At 40.8% G+C, this 27,178-nt stretch overlaps 1 protein-coding gene across 25 annotated transcripts in view; it reads right to left on the minus strand.

Moving 5' to 3' along the window:
* The window catches only part of RIMS1 (regulating synaptic membrane exocytosis 1), a 489,535-nt gene extending 463,656 nt beyond the window's left edge, over positions 1–25,879 (minus strand). For 15 of the 25 annotated variants that reach the window (XM_075598029.1, XM_075598023.1, XM_075598026.1 and 12 more), the window contains exon 1: positions 25,345–25,874. In XM_075598029.1, coding sequence (XP_075454144.1) covers positions 25,345–25,508 — 164 coding nt within the window. In that variant the 5' untranslated portion in view covers positions 25,509–25,874. Of the gene's footprint in view, positions 1–25,248 lie in introns of all 25 variants that reach the window. The other 10 variants (XM_075598045.1, XM_075598044.1, XM_075598043.1 and 7 more) reach the window with 5 other exon arrangements.
* Positions 25,880–27,178: the final 1,299 nt, after the last annotated feature.

Consider the following 27,178-nt stretch of genomic DNA (forward strand, 5'->3'; position numbering starts at 1 on the left):
ACATTATTTGTGACACAATGGCCACCTTAAAGGAAGGATGCATTTAATATTACCCGAGTCAGCCTTACAATGCACACTTTGTTAAAACGTGGCTATAAACATTTCGTGTGTATCTGTTTGCATTTGCAAAAGTACTAAGATTTCTGCGTCGTTTTTAAGTGCACTAAAAAAATAAAAAGCTGTATAAATGACATACCAGGCTAAGCTCACCTGTCTATTATTCGCTGTGGGGACATGAAAGCGCCTGAATGTCTGCAAAATAGAAGCACATACTGTAAATTGTGGCATAATGACCTCCTTCAAACCATCGCAGAGAGAACGCCATTCCATTAGGCTACAAGTGTTTTTTTATCTTTATATTTTGATTTAAAAGATATGGCTGAAAGAAATAACATACAGCAAGATTTCAAGGTGCGGAAAATAAAGGGGGGAGGGGGAAGCAAGCATTTGAAGTCTAGTAAGAACTGATGGTGATGTCAGCTGGATGAAACAAGAGAACTGGAAACACATCGTTTTCGTGGATTTTCATTAAAGGAAGCACCTTTTTTTAAATGTGAATAAACAAGGTGTCCATAGAATATAACAGAAACAGCCCAAACAGACTACATTTTTTTAAATCACCTATTTAGGAAATGGCATAAAAGTGAAAGCTAATCTACACATTTGTGGAGTTTAATGCATAAGACTAAAAAGCCTCGTTTCACTCTCACTTTTCACACGTTCAGACCCTAAAATCCACCTCCCAGTTTTTCCACAAATCTGGTCATGAAATTCTGACCCACTGAAACCGGTCGTCAAAAATCCCAATTTCTGTGTGTATAAATAAAATGTGTTTGAAAGAGACTCGTCTAATGTAACCAATTCCACCAGCAAAGATGGTGATTGTTCACCTTGAAGGATTCGACTGCTAATTTGTAGTGACCATGTTAACAGTAATTATAATACTTGATTATAAAAGAATATTTTAAAAAAAAAATAATGCACAAAAACATATTCCATGCCATTAATCATTGTACCAACAGCAAAAGCCCTACTGTGAATATTTTTTTTTATCTGCTAATGAGTAGCCCAAAAATGCTGTTTTCTGTATTTCCATTGGTGTGTATTTACATTTTGTACCCGTCATTAAATGTCAATCCATGCATCTGATATTTTCCAACATGGGCATGGAAATGTCTCAGGTAACAAAAGAAGCCAACAGATCGATTGATTGCAGCATAATCTGAGTCACCTGGGTTCACTCACTGCTGATTCCTGGAACAATACGTCACTGACTAAGCACAGTATTAGATGCAACACTGTGACATTAGGCTGAAGACGTATGTGGTAAAAGGTCATGTGAGGGCCTGCCCTATAACTCCTTAAATGGGCCGTTCAATGTAGCAAGTTCAAAAAACATAATATTTTTTAACATCACCCTTAAAGTAACAATCTTTTGTTTTTTGTATCTTGTGAAAATGCATACGTTTTGCTTTTGTCAGAAACACCGAATACAAGCATATTATAAGCTACTTAGGTATGCCATGTTTGACCAAATATTGTTCTATTATTGCTTGGTAATTACATAGAGCAAAGCGAAATTTTCCTGCAGTTGAGGACTGACAAACAGTTATCACCAAAAGACAAAAGATAGCAAAATACTAAAATAAATCCCGATGGGAAGTAAAGAAAAAAAATATTAAACAAATAATTTTTGTTTTTTATCCTCGCCATTTACCTTACAATATTATAACATGTCTTTAGTTCACTTTCGATCTAGACAGCACAGACCCTTTAAGCTGCCATTCAATCTTTACAATGCATAGCAGGCTAGTTCAACATCAGACAAGGATAATTGCATTTGTAAAATACATAGTGGATGATTATTCAATTGATCCAAGATTAAGGCTCATGGTTATCGCAGAGCAGCTTTCTCCTCTAGTCCCATCTCTGAAAGCAGCCCTGTGTGGTACTGAAGAGAAACAATAGTCTGATGATGTGTAGGATGAGGGGAGGGAGTCAGAAGAGTGGGATGAAATGATTGAAGGCAATAATGCTTATTGGGCTATAATAAGACCAAACCAGAACTGTAGTTCCCTGCTACTGACTATAACCATCTTGTTACAAATTGCTGACTTGGTAACATCTCCCCAAACAGTGATCAGATTATACCAAAAATAACTACAATCATTATTTCTGCACCCGGCCCCAGTTGCTGCAGCAGCAGGCCTCCCCCGCCGGTCTGTGCCGGAAGTTGGGCAAGCCCTCAAGTTGGGAGTTGTGTGTGTGTGATGGGGGGAGTTGTATGTGTGTGTGTGTGAAGGGGAATATGTGTGTATGTTGGAGGGGAGTTATGTGTGTGTTGTGTGTGTGGTGGGAAGAGTGGGAGTTGTGTGTGTGTGTGTGGTGGGGGGAGTTGTGTGTCTGTGTGGGGAGGGAGCTGTGTGTGTGTGGGGGGGGAGGAGTTATGTATGTGGGGGGGGGATTGGTGTGTCTGTTTTGTCTGATGTGGTGTTTGTGTGTGTGATGGGGGGAGTAGTGTGTGTGGGGGGGGGGGAGGAGTTGTGTGTGTTGTGGGGGATTTTTATGTCTGTGGTGGGGGAGGTGTGTGTCTGTGGGAGGGGAGGAGTGTGTGTGGGGGAGGGGGAAGTTTAATTTTTATCTGGAGTTGTGTGTGTCTGTGTCACGGGAGACAGAATCAGCACTCCCAAGATAAGTAGTAAGATATAGCAAAGGTGCAGGGAACCCAAAAGAACCCCTCAATCCCTCAATACATATGGGCAAAAATGGGAGAAGGGAATCTGCGCACAAGCAAACAAGAGAAACAAATGGATCAGAATAAGTCAGTTACTGTACACTAGCAATAAAAAAAGACAATGTACTAAGTGTATACAGACACACAGGTGAACAGAGGTGTGCTAAACTATCTAACAAGAACATAGAAAAATGGTATATCAATGGGACAATATACAAAGATGAATACTTAGCTCAGTTCAAAATGCAACAATGGCTAATACAAGGGACAAAAAATGAGGGCAAAGAAAAAAGGAGGGGGGGGTTGGGTAAACTCAATGGTTCAAACTAGGGTAGGCAAACCAAAAATCAAAAGAAAGAAGAAAAGGGGGAAGGGGAAACAAAAGGAGGGGGGGAACAAACCCCCAAGAAAGGGAGGGGGGAATAGCAATATAAAATGAAGGGTTCAACGTTTTGGGGACAACCCCATCCTCAGGCCCGTTCCCAACAGTTCTAAACCACAGCAGTACTTCCCTTATTGGGTTCCCTGTGTGAATACCCAGTAATAAATTAGCAAGTGCCAATTAAAAAGGGAAATCAGAAAAAAAGGATGAGAGATGAAAAAACCATCACTGAAACGGTACAGTAGGGCAGTAGGCATTAGGAAGATAAATATAACTGGTGTCTTTTCCCCTCCAATACATTTTTAATAAAAGTGAATTTTAATTTGGTCATAGAATTCTTTTCAGATTAGATGTTAGATCAACAGAAAGCATGGACAGACTGAATTCATACTTCAAGAGGCAATCCAACCCCAAAAAATAAAAATCCAACTCATCAGTCTAATAACCTTCCTTAGGAAAGATCATTCTTAAAGTAACAGTTTTACGTATTTGTATCGTGAAAAATGTATATATTTTGCTTTTTTCTAGGAACATTGGATTCAAGCATACCGGGTACTTTGGATTATCTGCATGATGATGACATCATGAACACAGGAAAGAAAGAAAGCTCCCAAAAGGCCACACTGAAGAAAACACCTATGCCTGTATTAAAAATTACTATTTATTAATAAATTGATTAAAATATATTTATTGCAGCAATTCTAACGTGAACCAAAGTGATTAAAATAAATTAAAAATGGAGGAGGTGTCTGTGTGCTCTAATTCAAACCAACAGTGTAAATTAGGAATAACTATTAATTATAAGGTTGTCAAACTGTTATATAATTATACTAACAGTGGTAGTTGTTCCAATACAGTTCTAGGTCGATTGAGGACTACTCCTAGATATGTAAGAAATGGAGAGTATTACCAGCTCTGTGTGTGCTCAAAAACTGGTAGTGAGTGGATTGTTCAATTGAGCCAGCTATATACAGATATATGCACGTATAAACACACAGTTTTACCAGACCGTTAGGTTCAAAAGTTAATGAGCCTTTAGGTCTGTCTTGGTGAGAAAATTAGCAAGTAATGACCAGATGCTTAAATAATTGTGCAACTATCTCAAGATCACAAAGTTTGTGTCTTGTACTCGAATCCATACCATACAAGAAGTAGTCAGAGTGTTGTGCTTCCCATTGAAGGCTCCGAAACACTCTAACTGAAAAAAGGCAACAGACCTCTCCGATTTAGCCAGCGCACTGGGTGGTAGCGCTTAGCCTGCCCAACATATGTTTCACCGTTGTGGCTTCATCCTTTGTGACCTACTCTTGGTGTTGTGCAAGGTACACAATTTGACCTTGTTTAAGGCCATCCTACCCCTTTTCCTGATGATGACATCATAATTATTTTGCAAAGCAAAAAAAGAACAATTTACCTGTGGTTTTGAAGACTGACAAAAATACCTAACTAGTGTAGTGGCTCAAGGGCTTACAACACTGTGGCCAAAATGTTAAACTAAAAGACCATTTTATTTAATAGATATCTATACATATATATTTAGGCACTGTACCGTGTATAAGTTTCACTGGATGTGCACTGAGCTCTCTCTGTGTTTCATGTTCTGTCTCTGGTTTTAAATATATATTGCCATGCTCAGTAGCACTCCTCTGTGACACTTATATACTTATATATATATGTTGTGGTCATTTTGGGGGTTCAATATGAGCTTTTAGGTGTCCTGTATGTTTTATAATTCTTGTTCAGTTGGTCTTAGCTGATTGGAGGGTGGATCCTCCTACCTAGTTGAAGCTCACCCCTCCCACATTTAAATGGTTAAATGCTCACTCCATTGCATCTCTCACTCTCAGGGGAACTTGCTTGCTTGCAGTTTGATTGTGACAAATCTAATACAGAGTGCTTTTCCTGGTAATGTACAGGTTAATAAAAGCTTCAATCGGACTTAGAACTATGCAACTAATTTTGACAGATTTATTATAAATCATTCTTCCTGGTAATGCACAGGTTATTAAGAATTTATGTGTTTTGTCAATTGGATGCAGCGTTGGGCACCCCCTGTCTCTTGTTATATACAATTGCCACGCTCAATAGCGCTCTGGTTGACTTAATATATATTTACTTTGTGTTGGGTGTGGGAGTTTGAGACTGGGAATCTGTGTTAACCTATGTCTCTTTTGGAGGCTGTGGCACCTCCTCCCAGAGCTCACTCCTCCCCCTTCGCCCTTTAAGTTGGAAGGTCATTTCACTTGCTGCAGGAACAGGACCCATTATGGTTCCCCTCTCACAGAGGTAAGGGGAAGGGTTCACAGTGTAGTGTAGGACCTGCATTATCTGGTTATACCTTGACGTTGGTATGCAGGCTTATGATGCCTTTGGCCAAAGGGTTAACTAAATAACCAAGTATTTTATTATTATTGAAGTATTTTACTCTATGTGTTTTGTCAATTGGATGCAGCGTTGGGCACCCCCTGTCTCTTATTAAGAATTTATATTAGTGTTAGGTACCCTTGAGATGTGGTCTGTCGTGTAGTGGCTCAAGTGCTTACAGTACAACACTTTGGCCAAAATGTTAAACTAAAAGACCATTTTATTTAATAGATATCTATACATATATATTTAGGCACTGTACCGTGTATAAGTTTCACTGGATGTGCACTGAGCTCTGTGTTTCATGTTCTGTATCTGGTTTTAAATAACAAATTGTAGAAACATTATCTTTGAATATTTTTTTTATGTACAGTATATATAAAAAGTTAGGCTATATAAAATTAAAAGCAATATACTGTTGTAATCACACCAAGAAAATAATAATGTAAAAGTCATAATTAGTAACGTTTGTCAAATTCAGATAGAACTATTAATTTAAAATTACATTTAGGGCCATATTATTTGTGGAACCTCTGAAAGCCCTGGGCTACAGCTCAGTTAGCCCATGTCTTAAGATGGCACTAAAGTTAGATAAGAATGTAATACGTCACCAAGAATTCAACAAAGGCTAGTCAGCAGAAGTTGGATGGATGAATGGGAAATCTTTAGACTTTGGAGAGGACACACAGTACTGTCAGAATGCTATTAGCCTTGTAATTACTACACCCAGAAAAAAACAAGGAAAGCAAAGGACTAGGGCTGGTTCACCATGGCAGGAAGGGGTTAGAACACAGTAGATGTGAGGGAATGCCTAGGCAAATGCATAGAAGGAAATATCAATGATGGGTGCTAAAGGCATAAGAAGAGATCACAAAGAACACAGGAAACCAGAGGCAACACTATGACAGATGCAGCAGGCAGCATTCTGAATCAAGTGAATTTAGGGCACCATTAAATTAAATGTAGTTAAATTAAATGGTTCCATAAAAATCAGGCTTGCAAATGTAGGTGGTAGTAAACAGCCTGGATATGAGATAGTATCCAAGGGTTGACGATGAGCAATGTCGCAGGGAACTGACATGCGTTTAAATAAGTAGTGTCAGAGACAGCAGACACTTAATGCTCAGGTAAGAAAACAGACGCAGAAATGCCTGGGTACTTATACACAGGATTTTCGACCTGCCTTGGGCTTTCCAGGGCCCAAGGCGGCATGCTGGCAGTGGGGCCACCCCTGTGAAAAAATTTAAGGGGACTTACCTTGAATAGCAGCCCTCCTCTGGCAACGCATTGTCATATGACGTTGCGGCGTCATATGATGTAGTGGCGTCATTTGACGTCGGGCACCATGATAATGCAACACTACAGGAGGTGGGCTGGAGAAGGTAAGACCCCCTCTCAAAGAAAAAAAAACATCTACCTCTCAGTGAGAAGCGGTCCTGCTGGTCCAGGGACTCCGCGCTCCCTCCTCCTGTGGCACCGGGATCAAACTTCCACACTACCGGAGGGGGGAGCGTATGGCCCCTGAAGGCACTTGGCCCAAGGCAGCCGTCTTGCTTGCCTTTCCCTAAGGCCGGAACCCAATAGAACTGCTTGGATTGCCATACCAGGAATATGATTTTTTTTTCACTTCCATACCTTTTATTTTAAAACCATGCATACTCCATTGGACTATATTTAATAGAGGAATTAATATACGTACTTACATTGTTGACACATAAATTGACGTGCATCTCCAGTAAGGCAGGGGTGTTTTATTATTATTATTGCTTCCAGTGTGCAACACAATTATTTGGTATGAAAGATTTTAAAAATATATTAAGGTTTAGGAAGGGTTTTTGTAAAAGGTAATTACTGTCATCAAATGAATAATATTCAATTCTGGTCACGTGAAGATAGGAAAATATGAAATCTTTTATACTTTTGATTGCATTGTGGACACGTACATGTAAAGTTAGGTCCGGAAATAATTGGACACTGACACCATTTTCATAATTTTGGCTCTGTACGCCACCACAATGGATTTGAAATGAAACAACTGAGATGCAATAGAAGTGCAGACTTTCAGCTTTAATTCAAGGGGTTGAACAAAAATATTGTATGAAATGTTTAGGAATTGCAACCATTTTCATACACTGTGCCCTTATTTCAGGGGCTCAAATGTAATTGGACAAATTAACACAATCATAAATAAAATGTTCATTTTTAATACTTTGTTGAGAATCCTTTGCAGGCAATGACTGCTTGAAGTCTGGAATGCATGGACATCAACTACTGGGTTTCCTCCTTCGTGATGCTTTCCAGGCCTTCACTGCAGCTGTCTTCAGTTGTTGTTTGTCGTGGGTCTTTCTGCCTTAAGTTTTGTCTTCCGTAAGTGAAATGCATGCTCGATCGGGTTGAGATCAGGTAATTGACTCGGCCATTGCAGAATATTCCACTTCTTTGCCTTAAAAAACTCCTGGGTTGCTTTCGCAGTATGTTTTGAGTCATTGTCCATCTGTAAAGTGAAGCGCCATCCAATCAACTTCGCTGAATTTGGCTGAATCTGTGCAGACGCTATACACAACATAAAACACAGACAAAGCTCAGTGCACATCCAGAAAAACTTATATACGGTACAGTGCCTAAATATACATGTATAAATAACTAATAAATAAAATGGTCTTTTAGTTTAACATTTTGGCCAAATTGTTGTAAGCCCTTGAGCCAAACTTGGTGGTCTGCCGTGAAGTTTGGCTCAAGGGCTTACAACAATTTGGCCAAAATATTAAACTAAAAGACCATTTTATTTATTAGTTATTTATACATGTATATTTAGGCACTGTACCGTATATAAGTTTTTCTGGATGTGCACTGAGCTTTGTCTGTGTTTTATGTTATGTCTCTGGTTTTAAATATATATTGCCATGCTCAGTAGCACTCCTCTGTGAAACTTATATGCTTATATATATGTTGTGGGTATTTTGGGGGTTCAATTTGAGCTTGTAGGTGTTCTGTATGTTTCAGACACTATACACTTCAGAATTCATCCGACTGCTTCTGTCTTCTGTCACATCATCAATAAACACTAGTGACCCAGTGCCATTGTAAGCCAAGCATGCCCATGCCATCACACTGCCTCCACCGTGTTTTACAGATGATGTGGTATGCTTCAGATCATGAGCCGTTCCAAGCCTTCTCCATACTTTTTTCTTCCCATCATTCTGGTACAGGTTGATCTTAGTTTCATCTGTCCAAAGAATGCTGTTCCAGAACATGGCTGGCTTTTTTAGATATTGTTTGTCAAAGTCTAATCTGGCCTTTCTATTCTTGAGGCTTATGAATGGTTTGCACCCTGTGGTGAACCCTCTGTATTTGCTCCTGTGAAGTCTTCTCTTTATGGTAGACTTGGATAATGATATGCCTACCTCCTGGAGAGTGTTCTTCACTTGGCTGGATGTTGTGAAGGGGTTTTTCTTTACCATGGAAAGGATCCTACGATCATCCACCACTGTTGTCTTCCGTGGACGTCCAGGCCTTTTTGTGTTGCAGAGCTCACCAATGCGTTCTTCTTTTCTCAGAGTGTACCAAACTGTTGATTTGGCCACTCCTAATGTTCCTGCTATCTCTCTGATTGATTTTCCTTTTTTTTTTGCAGCCTAAGGATGCCCTGTTTCACTTGCATTGAGAGCTCCCGTTCATGGGCCTGTTGCGGCTGAAACGCGTCAGAGTTTGCTGTTGCTGTTTTATGTGCCAATAAATTTCTTTTGTACCCAGTTCCTGCAAGTTTGGTCCCACGCTATTTTTTTCAGGCAGATGCACCGCCATCCACGAATTCTTTGCATTGCATACCACTTCGGTAGGAGCACTCCCCACAGCACCTGGATCTTCAGTGATTTGTGAGTTATTCCTGCTTTATTCACTTTGTACCAGTGTACCTCAGCCAGTGACACCCATACAAAATCTACCTCTTACAAAGGTTAGTGGGAGTCCACACAGAGTGGCTTTAAATAGGTTACAAGTGACATGGTTATGGATTAGAACGCTGTGTGTATTTGGAAAGACATTTGATTATATATTATTGATACATGGACGTTCCTTGAGAGCATTGCATAGGAGTTTGAACTCCTATTCTTTCACATAAGGTACTTATAACTGACCTGACGGATTCCATCTTGAAATGTGTTATCTTGATAAATTTGCTCAATTCCTTGAGGTTAAGTACTGAACAAAAGGAGCCTTCTTTTTTTGGTTTCATAAACAGGATAGAGTAGAACCCTACATGTTCTTGGATACTTCTATGATCACCTGTTGTTCTTGAAGAGTTATCAAACACTTATGAAGTGCTTGTAATTTTTGGATATGGATTACATGATTGTGTTTTTTGTTATAGAAACGACTGTATTGTGTAGCTATTCTTGATTGACTTGCAGTACCCATCAATCTGTGGCTGATTGGATCAGCCTGCCCCCTACAGCTGCTCTGTCCAGAAATGGGATCCGCCGATTCCCAGAAAGGTGCATTTCTGAAGGATGACTTGTCTGTTGCATAGCATTGTCTTCCTCTCCCAAATTGTCACTCTGATGTGCTCACTTATTTGTTTAAGACTCTTTGTCCTTTGAATTATTGGTAGCTTTGAAATAACTGTCTCTAACCTCTAGATAAATTAGGAAAACAGGGTCTTCTGTCTTGAGGTAGTAATTAAGCTTTCCCCTGTAATCTTCATGATTATGGTCTCCCCTTCTGGGTCGAATGGAGCTTTACCCTGAAAAGGAATAGAAATTAGCTTATTTTTCTATGAGAAATAGGCAACTGAGGGCTTGAACCAGAGAGCTCTATGTGCAGCAACGAAGATCTGGACAGTAATTTGGTTGTGTCAAATGAGGCACTGCAGAGAAATTGTAATGACTCTGACATGATAGTACAGTATTTCAGGATCTTCTGATGAGATGTTCCTGATGGTATTACTTCTTGAATACTGGAAAACTAGATTTTCATTGTTCTTGCTAGACAAGCTGACTAAATGACCCAATTATCGGCATGAGGGAAGCTCCTAATGTGGCCTCATAAGTAGGCCACCAATCCTCTTGTTCATAGGGTATCTGAAGGATGCAGAGTCTTAAAGAGAGATAGGTGTCCTTCTTGAGAGTCTAATTATTGCAGTGTCCACTTTAGGATGTTTTTCCTAATCTATCTCATCTTCTGAATTGAACAGGAATATTTTGTTGAATTTATTCGTAGTTCTGCTTTTATGGGCAGAATATTTCCATTCGCTCGCAATTAAATCCTTTGAAACCTTATAAATCAGAAATGGACCAGGGTGTTAAGGTCTTCCTTTTCCTCTGGTAACACTAGAGTTGAAGCTATTTCTTTAATCAGCTTGTTGATATTGTCAAGGTTAAAGCTGGAGTGATCTTCTATGACCTCTTTGTCTGAGGATGAATACATATATGGATCTAATGTACCCTCTTGTTCTGAGTCCGGGCCACAGAAATCTAACTCCGCTTCATAATGTAGGATCTGACATGTCTGGGACGTTTACTTGAAGACTGCAGGGCTTCTTCCTCGGCTTTGTTGATTGTTTTTACCATAGATGTTTTACACCAATTAAAAAACTCTGCATTAGACCTGTTCAGATATTATTTTCCCTGATGCACGTCTGACATAATTTGCCTGGGTAAACCACAGGCAGTATTTCACTATAGCCCATACAATTTAGATGCTTAGATTTAAAAGCACACATTTTTCGTCTGACTCCAGGGTCCTCGAGGAGAGACTCTTGTTTACTCCCAGAAGGAGTACCTATTCCATCATGTCATATGCTGACAGAGAGACAGGGGATAATGTTTTTAAACCAATGATTTAAGCGAGGCAGGTCAGAGAATTATACAGATAAATGTGTGTTTATCGCATGACTCCCTTGTTCTCTGTAGTTTAAGTAGAGTGCTAAAAAAATTGAAACAATTTCTGTATCTTTAAGAATATACAGAAGGAAAAGTTAATATACAAGAAAAAAAAAGATATAACTTATGTTTTTTATGTGATTTACTTGAATGCTCGTTGTAGCCTGGCCGATTTCAATTGTTTGCCTTCAGCAGTGCTGCTGGTTGGCTGCTGCATCAGGAGTGCACTCTAGGTGTGAAAATGCTCGATTAAGCTTTAGTTGTCTTTTTTAACTGTGCAGGAGTGAAAAATTTCACCTTCTGGCAATAGCAATACATGTTTTCTGGACAGTACACAGCTGTGTACATTTTGATCATTTATAATCTATATGTAAATTACCGAACATAGGGTTTTAAAAGCAGGGCCATTTAGTGAGCCTACCTGCCTGAATGTATGCTTTTCATGCTGAAGTGACTTAATATTGAGCTATTCACAAAACGGACCCACGCATCATGGCAGCTTGCAACAGGGAAAAGATGTACTGTACAAAGATGCAAAATCCTTTTGGATCTGTCGGTGAAGCGCAGTCCATGGATTAGCATTGTGGAACATGTGGCCGATTGGAACCCTACTTGGCAAGCTGTTCTAAACACATTACTTCAAAAGTCTTGCTCTTCTTTGTTACATGGGTATCAATGACAATTTTTCTGTCACTTGAGCTTCCTGACATCTGATAGAAGCTGCAGAAAAGCCTTTGAGTTATTTTCAGGAGTAGAAACCTCATGAAGCTTCAAAACATGAACTGATTGAATTTCTTTGTGACAGACAGAAAAACTGATTTTTTTTTACCCATGCAGATTACAATATCTCAAATTACAAACATATGCTTTGCAGAAGTTGTTAGGTGTGATTATCTAATTCACACTTCTACTGAAGTTTACCAACATACAGTACACCGTAACTTAGCTCCCTACAATTTTGTTTTTAGATCTCTAATATTGTGCTAAAGGGCGTTCTGATATTGTATAACCCTATTGTCTGCCATTGTGCTATGCTACCAAAAACTTAAAATGACATAAAATGCAAATTAAAAATACAATAAAAAGAAGTGTGTATAGCATACAGTACATTATCTTTTCAAGTACTCTCAATTTGCCAATGCAAAAACAGTGACACTAAAACAAATGGAATTGAATGTACATTTAATTAAAGTCATCAAGGAAAATTCCCTATTTGCTTTTGAGCCCAATTGGTTGCCGAGCACTGGGAAACTTTTAGGGTGAAGTGCACTGTGTAATGTCACAGGACTACTCAGGGATCAAATACATATAAAAATGTGTGGTTATACGAACCCTGAGACATCTACCAACTAATAGAAATTGTGAATCTTAGGTGCATGTGTTTCAAGTGCTGGTATGGGTTATTGCAACTGTTCCAGCATTAACTCCTATTCAAGTCAATGGGAGTTAACGCGAGAACGAGTGCGATAACCCGTACCAGCAGTTAATACATGTGCCCCTTTGTATATAAAAGGGACTAGTCATCAAGAGAAGATGATTGCTCCCAATGCATAAACGACAATTTACTCTTAAATTGCATTTATTTTTAGTACTCATTTGGATTATATTTAAGGGACTCACTTTTTAAAAACGTAAATCCCAAAAGTCTGAAGAAATATGCTTCATAGATAACCCCATCAGAAATCTGTAAAATTTAGTCATTTTAGCACCTGCATCTACAGTATCTTCTGCACTAGACAGATAACCCACTTATATTACTTTGCATTCAAACTACTATTAAAAATAATCTATGCCACAAGTTCACTGGCTCGGCTCCTCTCACGTGAGCTAAGTGGTGACATCATAATGAGCGTTAATTAGCTATAAATGCTGGCGCCTACCAGGACAATGTATCAGTCATTGGGTAGCATGGAGCAGAGGAGGTGGAAGGTTTAAGTTTAAATGACGTCATGAATGGAGACATGGGTTTGATTGGCAACTGCTAAATGGTCAGGTGGGCGGGGGAGAGAAAGAGTAGAGAGCGCAAGGTGTAGGAGAGAGGGGAAGAGTAGAGAGTGTGAGGGTAGGAGAGCTGGGAAGATTAGAGAGCATGAGGGTTGGGAGACGGGAAGAGTATTGAGGGTGGGAGAGAAAGAGGAGAAAGAGGGATAGGAGAGGAAAAGTAGAGGGAAAGAGAGGTTGGAGAGGAAGAGTAGAGCAGTGTTTCCCAAATGGGGTTCCACAGAGCAGTCCCAGGGGTTCCACCATGGCTCTCCACCCCCAACTCCATTTTGTTGTAAAAAATAAAAAAGGGTTCCACGACTAAATTGAATTGGGAAACACTGGAGTCGAGAGGAGGGGGTGTTACCTCAATAACATCCCTAAAAAGCAATGAAGACCAATAGAGGTGGAGAGATTAAAGTGTAGCTTATTCTTACAAAGTGCTCCGAGTACAGGATTGTGAGAGAAGTATGAAAATGACAGCAGTCTCTTATTTTCTATTGCAGAGCAATGGTTCACTACTACAGTAGTAGCTTAAAAAAAATAATGATATATCAAGAAAGCAACATTGCACATATCCTACTATTTAGATTTGGGGTTGCCCACTGCAGTAAATAACTTTAAATGTAATTACAGTTAAAAACATTAGTATTCCTAAAATGAAATGTGAAACAAAAATTAATAAAAATAAACTTAAGTCTCTTTAATATGCCATCAAGTCCTGAAGGATATACTGTAACCCAATAATAGTAATGTTAGGTACAAAGTATAGATTACCTGAAAAATATTCAGTATTTACATTATAAACACTAGCTGGCTCCAGAAAGGATGCAATAGGCATGTTACATTAAACTTTAAGAGCCTATTAAGGGAAGAAACATAAAAAGCTAATTTTACAAAAGACTCCCTTTCTCCCTATTTTCACTTATACATACACTCAAGTACATTGTTGTGTCATTTCCTACTGTATATTGTAAGGTCTCCATGCTATGTAGACGAGTATGTCCATGTAAATAAAAAATATACATATTCAACTCTTACACGTTAGACCCTCAAAATAACTTGTTTATGCATGTATGGCAGATGGCTCACCATAAGTCACTACTTTAAGGGTTGGTCACACACTGCTTGGAGAACAAGCAGATTGACATTGACAGATTGCCATCAGAACATTTGTGCCCTTTTCACTACTCAAAAGTTAGAACAGGGGTGCTTGCAACATTTAATAACAGGAACATGTGTCCATTTGAAAAATTAGAAGACTTTTTTGTTTTTGTCTTGGAAAAAGCAATCAAAATAGACGTTCTCAACAATTCTAAGCTTTTTGTTTGTTTTCCCCTCCCCCCGACCCCCAGGGACCACCCAGTTCCCAAGATGCCCACTTTGCATTCATCTCAAAAGAAATGCACTGAAACCATGCCCCTCCCCACCAAAAGACGCAGTCTTTTGAGCTTCCAACCTCTTGCCAGGTACAGAGATCATGTATTGGAGTATGTGGACCTCGAAGCATAATGGGCATATTAGTACGCAGTGCTACATTATAAGACACCTTCCAGTAAGGCCTAGTAACTCTGTCCCCTTATGGGCTCAAGGGAATGGGCTGTAAAGGTGTTTTATGCAGTAGCGCTGCTTAGTAAATATATCTCAATATCATTGTTATAATCAGCATGAAGATCAAGGCGTAAAGAAGAATGACAAACCACTGATAACTAGAGAAGGCCTTATACTTCCAGTAATTAATAAGCAATAAAACCGCTGTGTAACTCAATGCATGGTCTTCTCAATCTATTGTATTAAAATGTTACACATAATATAGATGCTGTACAATAGAATACAATAAGAAATGTTAAAGACAATATCTGAAATAAGAAAAGGGAATAGAAGCAATGCACCTAAACAGTGATAAGGAAACAGTAAGGAACATGGAGGTAGACAAAAAAACAAGGAGGTGGAAAGGTGCAAAATCTAAAAGGAAGAAATAGAAAGCCCTGGACATTTAGGGGTGGGACAGTGTGACTTAAAGACGCCATGAGGTCATGCCAGAAGTGGGGGATAAATAATGGTACTTAAGGGGAGGAGGAGGGATATTACCAACCTCTTTCTTCAAGGATCTGCTGGAGCGAAGTTGCCACCCACCTGTCCTGTTTTTAGGCAGTGAGGAATGAGGCTTTTGAAAGGGGATTGGGACATTGCTCAGTAAATGTCGCAGCTTTGGAATGGTATGGCAGGAGTAGTGCTTACTCGGGGGGTAGAGGGGACTCAGTCAGTATTGGCTCCTGGAGGGGAGTCTCAGACCTCATAAGTGAACATTTGTGGAAGGCGGTACCATTCCAGGCTTAGGTGCCAGAACGGTGGTGTCCTTCCATATTGTATTTTAGGGAAGGCAGTACCAGTCTTGGCTTAGGTGGCCAGAATGGTGGGGCCCTTCCATAAAGCGGCTCTGTGTGATACAGCCTACGGTGCCGAATGGCGGAATGAACACAAGTTCGAGGGATACCTAAAGTCTGGTGGCTGGTAGTGGAGCAATCTGACTGGGTCTCTAGTTGGGATAAATTGTTATATTTATCATGCTGGTTGTTTGTTATGAATAAAGCTGCAACCATTTTCCCTCCTAAGAAGTTATCTGGTGTGGTTAATGGGAATGGGGTGGGGGGGTGACCTTGAGGCATAGGTAAGTCAAGATTTAGTTTAAACTCTGTCTATTTATTTATTTATAACTTTTTGCTTAAAGGGTGCAGATACATTCCACTCAAGATTGTTTTTTTTCTGTTTAAATATACTTGCTTCAATTTATGAACAGATAAATTGTAAAAAGACAGATGTATTTAGCATTTTTTTTAAGGATTTTTATAAGCCAAACCAGGAAGTACAATGGGTTTTTTAAACAAAAACACATTTAAAACACTGATTGCTAATGTGGACATGAACATTCACTTACATTAACCTTTGAAAAATCTCCATTGTCAGTTACAACAATTACTGTAACACCAGCATGACTGAACAACACTAAAATATATGCTATAGAATTGAGACAAATACTGAAGTGGAATCACGATCTGTAAGGATTTATGTTCAGCGGTTACTCGAGTTGCATGTTATTGCATTTGTCATCTTTATATCTGGTTCACTGTATCATTAGTTAGGAAACATAGATTTACAACAGTATGGTCACTCCTGGGCCTTACAGCACCCTGGACAGCAACCTGCTACAGAATGTTTTCTGTTGACTTTTACTTTTCTTCTGTGCTGCTGCCAATATACGCAGCACTGTACCTAGAATTTTTCATGCACAATGAGTTTCTGCCCAGTAAAGCTTACAACCTAATTTGATGCCTGAGATATATTCAAAGAATGTAACTTGACGAGTATGTCCCAGTACATGAAAATGAGAGGTAACTCTCAATGAATTGCTTCCTTGTAAAACATTTTATAAAGAAATATACATTTCACAAGGAGCAGACATTGGGATTCAAACCTTGTTCCCCCTCCTTAAAGAGAGTGACATTTCCACCCAAATACTACTTCAGTCCAAGACATGCATCTTATCTCTCCATTTTCTCATTTGCTCTTGGTGCTAATTTCATATTGGTCCTGATCCATTCTCGCTTTATAAAACAGAATTGCTGAATTAAAATGTGCAGTCAATTTCAAGAAAAAAAAAAAGAAGCTGTGGGACATATCTACTAAGGCAATTGTGGAGCAAGAGTGACAGTTTCATTTTTATTCTGCACTGAGAGTTAATGTATCAATATATTTGCCCCAATGATGCCCTATGTGTACATTATAATGAAATGTCTCACGTGTGTGCCCCTGTGCTAAGTTTTTCTCCATTTTGCTTACATCAGAGATCTGCTAGTTGCCAGGTGCTTTGAATGACTTTTTAGCATCCGGAGACAAAAATTAACGCATGTAACAGCTTGGAGCAGAAAGTGATGCAAATGTGTCAATGCTGAATGTTTAAACATAGCCGCCAGTACAATGCAAGGCTCAAGCAGGGAGTGAAGATCAGTCTAACTATCTGGTTCTTAACACGAAGCTTGAAAGTAAAAGGGGAACAAACGCAGCACAATGCAGCTACAAAAAAAACTAAGTTTTGGTAAAAAATATACAAAGATAAATGAGAACAGGACCCAATTTAGGAATAAAAATAACCTTTAAAATAAAGATGTATGCACAGAATTCTGGAATGGAAGGTGAGTATGTGATTACTGCTTGCTTGAACATGTAAAAAAAAGAAACAAGCTGTGCTTTTAGAAAGATACAAGTAGGCAAGTTTTTGGGGTATATAGTTTGCGGAGAATTAAACACACTCACTTTGGAGACAACATAAATTATGTACAAACAAACCCCCTCAATTTTTAGGCAGTAACAATGAGGGTATAAATTGCAGATCTGTTGCAGTTTGCAGTATATTGAGATAATCCCTAAATATATTCCCTTTTTTGTCCTGATAAATATTTTGAAATATATTATAAGTGATGGCCAAGTTATTAGAAAGAATCCCCTAATTTGATGGCATCCTTTCAAATTGTATGCAATATCAAGGAGTGACTGTTTCCTCATTTTGGTCTGTTTGCGTTAATTAGCATAATCTGTAGTTAGGGAATCCAATAAATTATTGCACATTTATTAGAGAAGACGGCATAGTAATAAAAGATCAAATTAATTGAAACTTTAAAGTTCTAATGAGATCCTTTCAGACCTAACAATTATTTGAATCTATTATTTAATGAACTACTTAGGCTATACGGCTTTAGCTTGCCTTTATTAATGAAAAATAATGGAAAATTCACAGACTGTATACTAAAAATTTCAATTCAATAAAACTATGCAAGAGAAAGATACTTTGTACACAACTATATGCTATATGATGTATAGATTTGTAGAGAATGTTCAGTGATGGATCTATTACATAAGTCTTTATTATATAAATCCACAGCACTGGTACAGGGGCTACAGAATAGATAAACACAGTTCTTCAGTGGTCTGCCGTCTTTATAGGACCAATAATCCCTGAAGGGGCAAGGTACCGGGAATGAACCCACCACAAAGCCCCTCATTAGGATGATCCCTGGATCTAGCTGAACCACATAAATAAAGTAAACTAACTCACATATCAGAAGTGCCCCCGTCCTGTATCCGTGCACCGGCGTGCTGTCACTGTTGAAACGTCCATAAACCAATCCAGAGAGAGTATAACTCACAGCCAAAAGGAGTGGGTCCACAAGATCATAAAAAATAATAAGTCCTTTATTCGTCCATATGCATATGGACGAATAAAGGACTTATTTTTTATGATCTTGTGGACCCTCTCCTTTTGGCTGTGAGTTATACTCTCTCTCTGGATTGGTTTATGGATGTATAGATTTGTATCGTACTCCCATTTTTTTCACATGCTAGAATAAAGTTATAACATGTATATACTGTAACATGGCTGGGAAATATATTTGCGTTTTAAAAAGTGTGCACATTCACCATCAACAGGTTTTAACATTATTCTTAATAATATACTTCAAAATAAATAAATAAAGCTATTTTCTGTTATGCTATATTTAATCTATTTCCATAGAAGGAGATTTGCTTGCCCTCGTTGTCTACGGCTGCGCTTATATTGCTGGCAACAGTGACGTTGCAGCAAAAGAAATGCATTGCCGCCGTCGCGTGCGTGATGCGTTGGTGCTACGGATGCATTGCCGCCGTCGCGTGCGTGTGCGCGACGCGTTGGTGCGACGGATTGGTCACGATCGCTGGGAGTCATCTCTATTTGATTTTCCAGCGACCGTCGTGTTGCTGTCGCCGGCACTATAAACGTAGCCTAAGAATTATTACTTTGCACCTGAAACAGATGTTCCGGAGAGAAAGTGGAAACCACTGATTGAAAAGTTCTTCCTAGCTACATAGAGAAAAAATACCTGAGCTGCTCGCCCTCTCTCTCCCGTGTTGCTGATTCTGGAAGCCTGGCTTAGGAAAAAAGGGGAACGGGCAGAGTGAGCAAAACAGACAGAGGAGGTGTGAGAAACAAAGGAGAATGATTGAGAGACTCAGGAAATGCAACACATTCTGTAGAAAGAGCGAGCTACATAGAAATAATGTGATACTCAGAAAAAGGAAAAAAGACAGAAAGAGTTATTGACAAGAGTGAACAGCACAGAAGAGAAAGATCAAATGAGGAATATACAAAAGGGTCGTATTCAATTAACTCAGATAATTTACTGTTCTATTTTCTGTGCGTTGTAGCAATAAATGTAGTTGTTTTGTTCACCAAATTAATCAAAAGCGTGTATATAAGCATTAGTAAATAGCAAAGCACAGCTAACTGCCATGCAAGATTTGGCAAAGAAAAAAAGCCATGGTAAAATTTGCTGATGCCATAGAGATCTTGCTTGCGATTCGGCAAGTGTGTGTACATACACACATATTGTATATATGTGAAAATGTACATATAATGACACACACACACACACACATATATATGCAAATACAACTGTATGCTCATCTGCGTGTCTTAAGCAGGTCTGCAACCCCGCCTTTCCCCATTATCACCTAGCATACAGCACTTCCACTGCAAGGGATTCTGGGAAATGACATGCAAATGAGCACGCAGTGCCACTTTTTGCTTCAAAAACCATTTTTAACATGGTTCCCTATAGGCTTAAGCTTGCTGCATGGTCACAGCTTTGAGCACAGCCAGGGTTAAGGTGCATACCCAGAAAACCACCCACAGACAGGTGTTTCGACCTTAATGGGTCTCATCAGTGTGGGGTTGATTAACTGGGTATGCAAAGAAGCTATGGGATAGGCTAAACCATAATACTGAGTTAAGTTATGGTGAGTAAAATATATATATATATTAGACATATATGGGTTTTAACCCCCTCCTACCACACCACCACCCACTGCGATTCCTACCTTGGGGCACCGAATCCTACCTCCCTCCCCTACCCCCACCTTACTACACCTAATCCAACCCCCATGCCAGGCCTATATAGCTATTACCTACCCATGGAGGGACAGAGTAAGTGGTTATACATTATTATTCATCTCTCTGTGAGAGGGCCTAGGTATCCTCACTGGCATTGAAATGTGTTAATGACACCTTTAATATATTATGTTTTATATATCATAGGATATCCTTATTTATATATTTTTGACTGACCTCCTGGCTCACTGGCCTATCTGACATCGGTGGCCAATATGTCTTTAGACCCTGTTGAGGGTAGTGGTTAGGCTTCGGTGGCCACGGCTGCGCGCGCGACGGTGTGTGCACCACACACCAAGTACAGTCCTTTATGGGGCAGGCCCCAGTCGGCGTGTGTGCGCCGTGCACAAGGCGCAATGCGCGACCGCCTTTTCCAAAAGACAAGATTTGTATCTTTTGGCGCGGTGGCCACGTCACGGCTCCGAAGCACACATGCATGCATGCAGTGACTGGGGCCGTAGCCTTAGGCGTAAAGTAATGAGTAGGGAATAGGTGCCTTGGTGTGGAGAGGGGGTTAGGCCTCTCAGGGGGATAATAGGTCTTACTAAGGCATTGCCATGCAATGCTTAATTAGCCTCTATAGCAGGCCTGCACAACTCGTAAAGTAAGAAGGGCCGAACTGCTCCAAGGAAAAAAAATTGGTCCGCACGGGTAAAATCATCATCTTCATCATCATCATCTCCCGTCCAGCACCTCATCATCATCATCCTCATAATCTCCCCCAGCACCCCTTATCATCATCCTCATAATCTCCCCCAGAACCCCTCAACCTTTGCGATACTCCCCATATATCTCTCATACCCCCATCTCTCCCCCTCACCCACACACATGATACTCCCCCTCCACATCAAACACACAATACCCCCCTGCACACCACACACATCCCACCCCCTGCACCTCACATTCTCCCCCTGCACCTCACATCACTCTCCCCCTCTGCATCTCACATCACTCTCCCCCCTGCACCTCACATCAATCTCCCCTCCCTGCATCTCACATCACATCACTCTCCCCCCCTGCATCTCACATCACATCACTCTCCCCCCCCTGCATCTCACATCACATCATTCTCCCCCCCTGCACCTCACATCACTCTCCCCCTTGCACCTCAACTCACCCCCCGTGCACCTCAAATCACCCCCGTGAACCTCACCCCCGTGCACCTCAAATCACCCCCCGTGCACCTCAAATCACCCCCCCATGCACCTCAAATCACCCCCCCATGCACCTCAAATCACCCCCCATGCACCTTAAATCACCCCTGTACCTCACCCCCCTGCAGCACCCCTGTAAGTCACCCCCCCTGCATCTCACCTCGCCCCCCTGTACCTCACCCCCTGCACCTCATCTCGCCCCCCTGTACCTCACCCCCCCTGCACCTCACCTCGCCCCCCTGCACCTCCCCCCCCCTGCACCTCACCTTACAGCGGCAGAGCAGGCAAGACTAGCACAGCGGGCAAAGGAAGTGCCACACGCATAGAGCGTGCAGTCCTGAAAGCAGGCTCGCGGGCGGGAGAGGAGGGGGAGCGCGGGCTCGAGAGGATGGGGAGCGTGGCGGGAGAGGAGGGGGAGCGTGGGCGGGAGAGGATGGGGAGAGCGGGCTCGCGAGGATGGGGAGAGCGGGCTCGCGAGGATGGGGAGAGCGGGCTCGCGAGGATGGGGAGAGCGGGCTCGCGAGGATGGGGAGAGTGGGCTCGCGGGGGGGAGAGTGGGCTCGCGGGGGGGAGAGTGGGCTCGCGGGGGGGAGAGCGGGCTCGCGGGGGGAGAGTGGGCTCATGGAGGGGAGAGCAGGCTCAGGAGGGAGGAGGACGGGGAAAGCCACCGCGGGCCGCACAATGCGGCCGCGTGTTGTGTAGGCCTGCTCTATAGCATGCTAGAACTAAAGAAGGTAGTTAGTGTGTTAGGACTATTAACCCCTAAGAAGCTACAGAATGCATTTGAAGAGACATTGGAAAACCAGGGGCCTGCAATTGCCTTATCACAGCTCTTCAAAGATTACTGAATTACAATGGAAGGAATCATCTGGTGAAAGTTGCTAATTTGTGTGCAAATGATCTTAATGGCAAAAGCCATTGCCAAAGTGATCGCCTAAGCTTCACAAGCCTCTTCACTGAATAAGGCCTCATCCAGGGTGGTGCTGAGAGGGCGGGCGCGCTCATGCTCACCACGATGAGACACATTGCGACAATGTGTGTGGCCAGCATGAGCGGGCGGGCGCGCCTGCTCGGCGCCTAGCTGCTTGCCGAGCAAGCAAATTAGAATTTGCTGCTCACAAGCGCATCATGAGGGCAAACCAGCTCTGTGACATCGTGGCCGCGCCCCCAGATGCACGCGCACCTAGCCAGCCACGAATCGCCCGGCCGAGCAGGGCGCAGCGCACGAGCGCCAGCGCGCCCGTTCCCTTCCTGGCCGAAGCCCAAGGTGAAACGGCTTTGATGGGGTTTTGCCATATTCTGGAGATAGAACTCGCCCTCACACTTAAGTGACAAACACTGAGGGTAAAATAGAGAATCACAGATTCTTACCATACATGTGGTCCTAAATGGTGTTTTTAACAGTAAATCTATCATTTCTTTCTGTCACACAGGACATGCAAGTCTTCTCTTTAGATATGGTACTGGGCACAATGCATCAACCTCCATGTAAAGTTACATTTTGTAAAACAAATTTTCTTGATGTGCACATCAATCTGGTTTGAAAAAATGTATGAAGCAATAGGGATAGTTAGAAGCGTTAACCAACGCACATGTAAGAGCATGAATACATGTATATACTTTTCGGCATCATTTTCTCATTTCCGATCTGTTTATATTTGAAGCATATTTATCAAAGAAAAATAAACTCTGTTTTGAAAAGCTATCTTAATACAATTTGCAGATAATATGCTGAACACATAGCCGTTGTGTCTTGTCATTTAACCTGTGCCACACCCACTCTAGAGCACATTAAACTAAAAGCCCCAGTAGTACGAGTTAAACGGATGTTTCTCTCAGCACAAGCTGTGCACATAATAGAAACCAAACTCTACCTTTGAAGCAACATCTATACCACATATACTACAAAGTACACCCAGCTCGACAGTATATTCTATAATAGTATGATAAAGAAAATACTTCATAGTACAACATACTGCTGTTGTCACCTAGAAGTATAACTTGAATCTGAAGAACAACCAAATCACGATTTTTGAAGAAAAAAAATGTACACTGTAAATTTGATTCTGCACTCTTTTCTCAAAACTCCAATGCACAGGTGAATTTTTAACAGGGCCAATGCTTATGTTTTAGAGTGAAAATTGAAATGGACATTGGAATCATTTCTATGTAAAATATAACAAAAGCCCTTATTGCACTTTGAAAATAGGAGTATTGTAGCAAACAGCAAGAAATGTTGAAGGCCTTCTCAATGGAAGGCTATTTCAAATATGTGAGCAAAAAGAAGCTTTCAACGTAATAAAACATTAGTGTAGCAGTTGTGGGAGAACTAGAAAAGAGATATTTTCTAGTTCTCAGAAAAGGGTCAGTCTAAACTCTTCAGGTGTCTGAAATATATTTGTAACTGATTTGCTGCCTGAGAGGCCTAAAATACATTGGAAAACAAGGTGTTTTGCTGGCACAAAAATGCCATACATGACTATAAATGCCATACATGACTAGTTAAAAGCATCTGGCTTCTTGAAAGGGAAAAACATCAGCATGTTCACATAAGTTTTCATTTACCCAGTACCAATCATTTATATCAAATTAATTTAAATGACTGCACTGTTATGTCCATTGAGCACGCTAGATGCTTCACAAAATAACAAATCAAAAATATTTTAAATGTGCCATAAAAAGAATGCGTTCTGCAGATTAAATCAGTACTGTCCTATGACACAAAGTAAGACATGCCAGATTTTATTAGAATGCACGGTCTGTGTCAATTAAGCATACACCCATGAAAGATTTTATAACATGGCTACATATTTGACTGTTCTTCATGATTAAGATGAAAAGAATGAAAACAGTAAGCTGTTAGACATTTTACATCCTCAAGACAACCTCAGAAAATGCAACCACACCCCATGCTCTCTGGACCAGCAAGTCAACTGATCTCAGGAAGAAGTCAGCTACCCACTTCCATTCAATTGTAGGCATTGTACAGGAGTCCAACCCCATCATTAACAATATGTTCACCAGGCCAGTAAAAGCGTAGAAGGGGGGGGAGAATGCTTGTATTAGTAAGATTGGTTACAGGTGAAATATACACACCCCAGTCTACATTTGCTTGTATTTTTAAAGGAATAAAAAAAATGTAGCCAAAACAATTATTTGCAGGGCATGGATAAAGAGGGTAATACAATTGTAATGACAGCTATGCCAATGTGTCTTGCAAACACAGAAGATGTGGATGTAATGCTTATACTGTATGCAGAAAAGAGAGGAGGAAGAAAATTATAATTTCTGCAAATTCCCCCAGTGCTTAATTCTAACAATGGTAGCAGAATTAAAAGGCCTGAAGGTCCCTATGCTGCAGACAGAAAACAGGATGAGTCTCCTGCAGGCCACATTGCATTTCCACTAAGATAGTGAGTCATCCTTGATTTTTTTTTTTTTGTAAACTTTAGAGTAAAAAAAAAGACCCCCCTCCCCAACCCCCCTGAATCTTCTGAATGGAAAGGGAACGCGATCATGTAATGCCATGATGATATTCTGTCAATGCAGGAAAAGAAATGACTGCCAAGATGACAGGAGAAAAAAAAATAGAAAATGAAGACATTTTAACGTATCATTCACCTAAATGAATACAATGACATCATTTCCACGTATGAGGCTGAACACCTTGATTGCAGAGCTATGCCTTGCATACCCCTCCGGCACTGGAGATGTTAAACACTATAAAACACACAGCATCAAATCATCAACCTCATATTAAATCTAATGCAACCCACCTACAGTAAATCATCGTCTTGTCCCTTGAAAACGGCCTCCCAATTTTTACACTGAATTAATCTGCTCGCCGTTTTTTATATATATATTTCCCTTACTTTAGCATGGCATCTTCCTTCTCCTCCTCCTCCTTCTGTCGGTCCATCACTGCCATGATAATATTCCTCTCCTCCTCTGTCAGATGGCTAAGATCGGGGAGATCCTGCATGGGGGGAGGCACTGTGGGTGGCCGAGGGCCTCTGGGCCCCATTGAAGAAGACATTAGATTAGGGTGGAGGACTTGGGGAGGTGGGGAGCGCCCACTTTCAGCCTCAATGATCAAAGAGATGGACCTCTTCTCTCCCCCACCCTACTGTACCTTTACAGGGTAGTCCTACAGATTGCAGCAGGCAGATCGGTCTTATAATAGATCCATATAAGTAAGCAACAGGGGTATAAGGTTGTCCCCCCCAACATTTAGGCAGCCTGAGATTCCCTCCCCATCTTTTGGGAGGAAGTTGAGCCCTGCAGCTGGGTACAGTAACAGTATTGAGATCTGCCTCTCACTTCTCCCCTGCGTTGTCTGTGCTCTCAGAGCAGGCAGCAGCTATAATACTTCTCCCGGTGCTGCAGCTGACATAGAGGCTGATGTGGGAGTGGAGGAGGGGTTGTGGGGAAATGAACAGAAGCTTTTAACACTGTATCTACGGACTGAGCTGTGTGGGGGAGGGGCTGCTGGCTGTATCATTCCTTACCAAGACAGCATCTCCACCCATCCTTCTTCCTAGGGGTACACAATAGGACTATCCTATGATTATATACAGTGTGTGTCTGTTTTGTTAGTCTTTCTGTATGACATACTGTAGTTGCATTCAGGATTTAAGTTAGGGGGAGAGCATTGCTCCCACATTGTACAAGTGATATGTGCATACTGTATGTATCCAAAGCTCCACCCTTTTCACACGTTTAGACTTTTGGGGAGTGAGTAAGATTGGGACTTTACCTGTAAATGAAATATTTCTGCTGTACGTTGATTAAAGGAACTTTCATATTATTCTCAAAACATTTTTTTATTCATTATTCAATTCTATAATATATGTGTATACATGTGTATGAGTATAATATATATATTATATATATATATACAGTGGTTGACAAATCACCAAAAAATCTACTCGCCACACAAAAAAATCTACTCGCCACCTAGTACCAAACGTGTGCTGCTTGGGCCAATATTTACTCGCCCGGGGGTTAAATCCACTCGCCCGGGGCGAGCAAATGTATAGGTTTGTCGAACACTGTATATATATATATATATATATATATATATATATATATTTATATATATATATATAAATATATATATATATATATATATATATATATATATTTATATTTGCATGTCATTTCCCAGAATCCCTTGCTGCAGTGGAAGTGCTGTGTGCTGGGCGATAATGGTGAAAGACAGGGTTGCAGATCTAAGACATGCAAATGAATATACAGGAATATTTACAGTTGCTATATGCTATACTGTGGAGGGTTTTTGTCACTTTTTTTACCCACCATAACCTTAATAAATGTGGTGATTATATATATATATATATATACCGCCGCTACTGGGAGGTCGACAGCTCCTCAACCTGTGTGGGATTCTAACTGAGTGGGAGTTAACCCCATGCAGGACAATATAATAAAAACACACCAGTACAATATAACAGCGTTACTAGACACATAGAACAATCACAACACTACAAAACACCCAGGCCTCGTAGGGCCGTAACCCCTCACGTGCCTCCCCAACACCGTGTACACTCCCTAGTAGGGTTTACCCCAATGTACTGAGGTGCCCCATGGCAATCAACCACCCGGGGGTCCACAGAGTCAAACAGCCACCCAAGTGTGTGAGAAAGCGCTGCCCCACTAACCCGTGTATTGTTGGTGCACTTGATGAGA

The sequence above is a fragment of the Ascaphus truei genome, chromosome 4, assembly GCF_040206685.1.
Source record: "Ascaphus truei isolate aAscTru1 chromosome 4, aAscTru1.hap1, whole genome shotgun sequence".
In the NCBI taxonomy this organism is placed as follows: domain Eukaryota; kingdom Metazoa; phylum Chordata; class Amphibia; order Anura; family Ascaphidae; genus Ascaphus; species Ascaphus truei.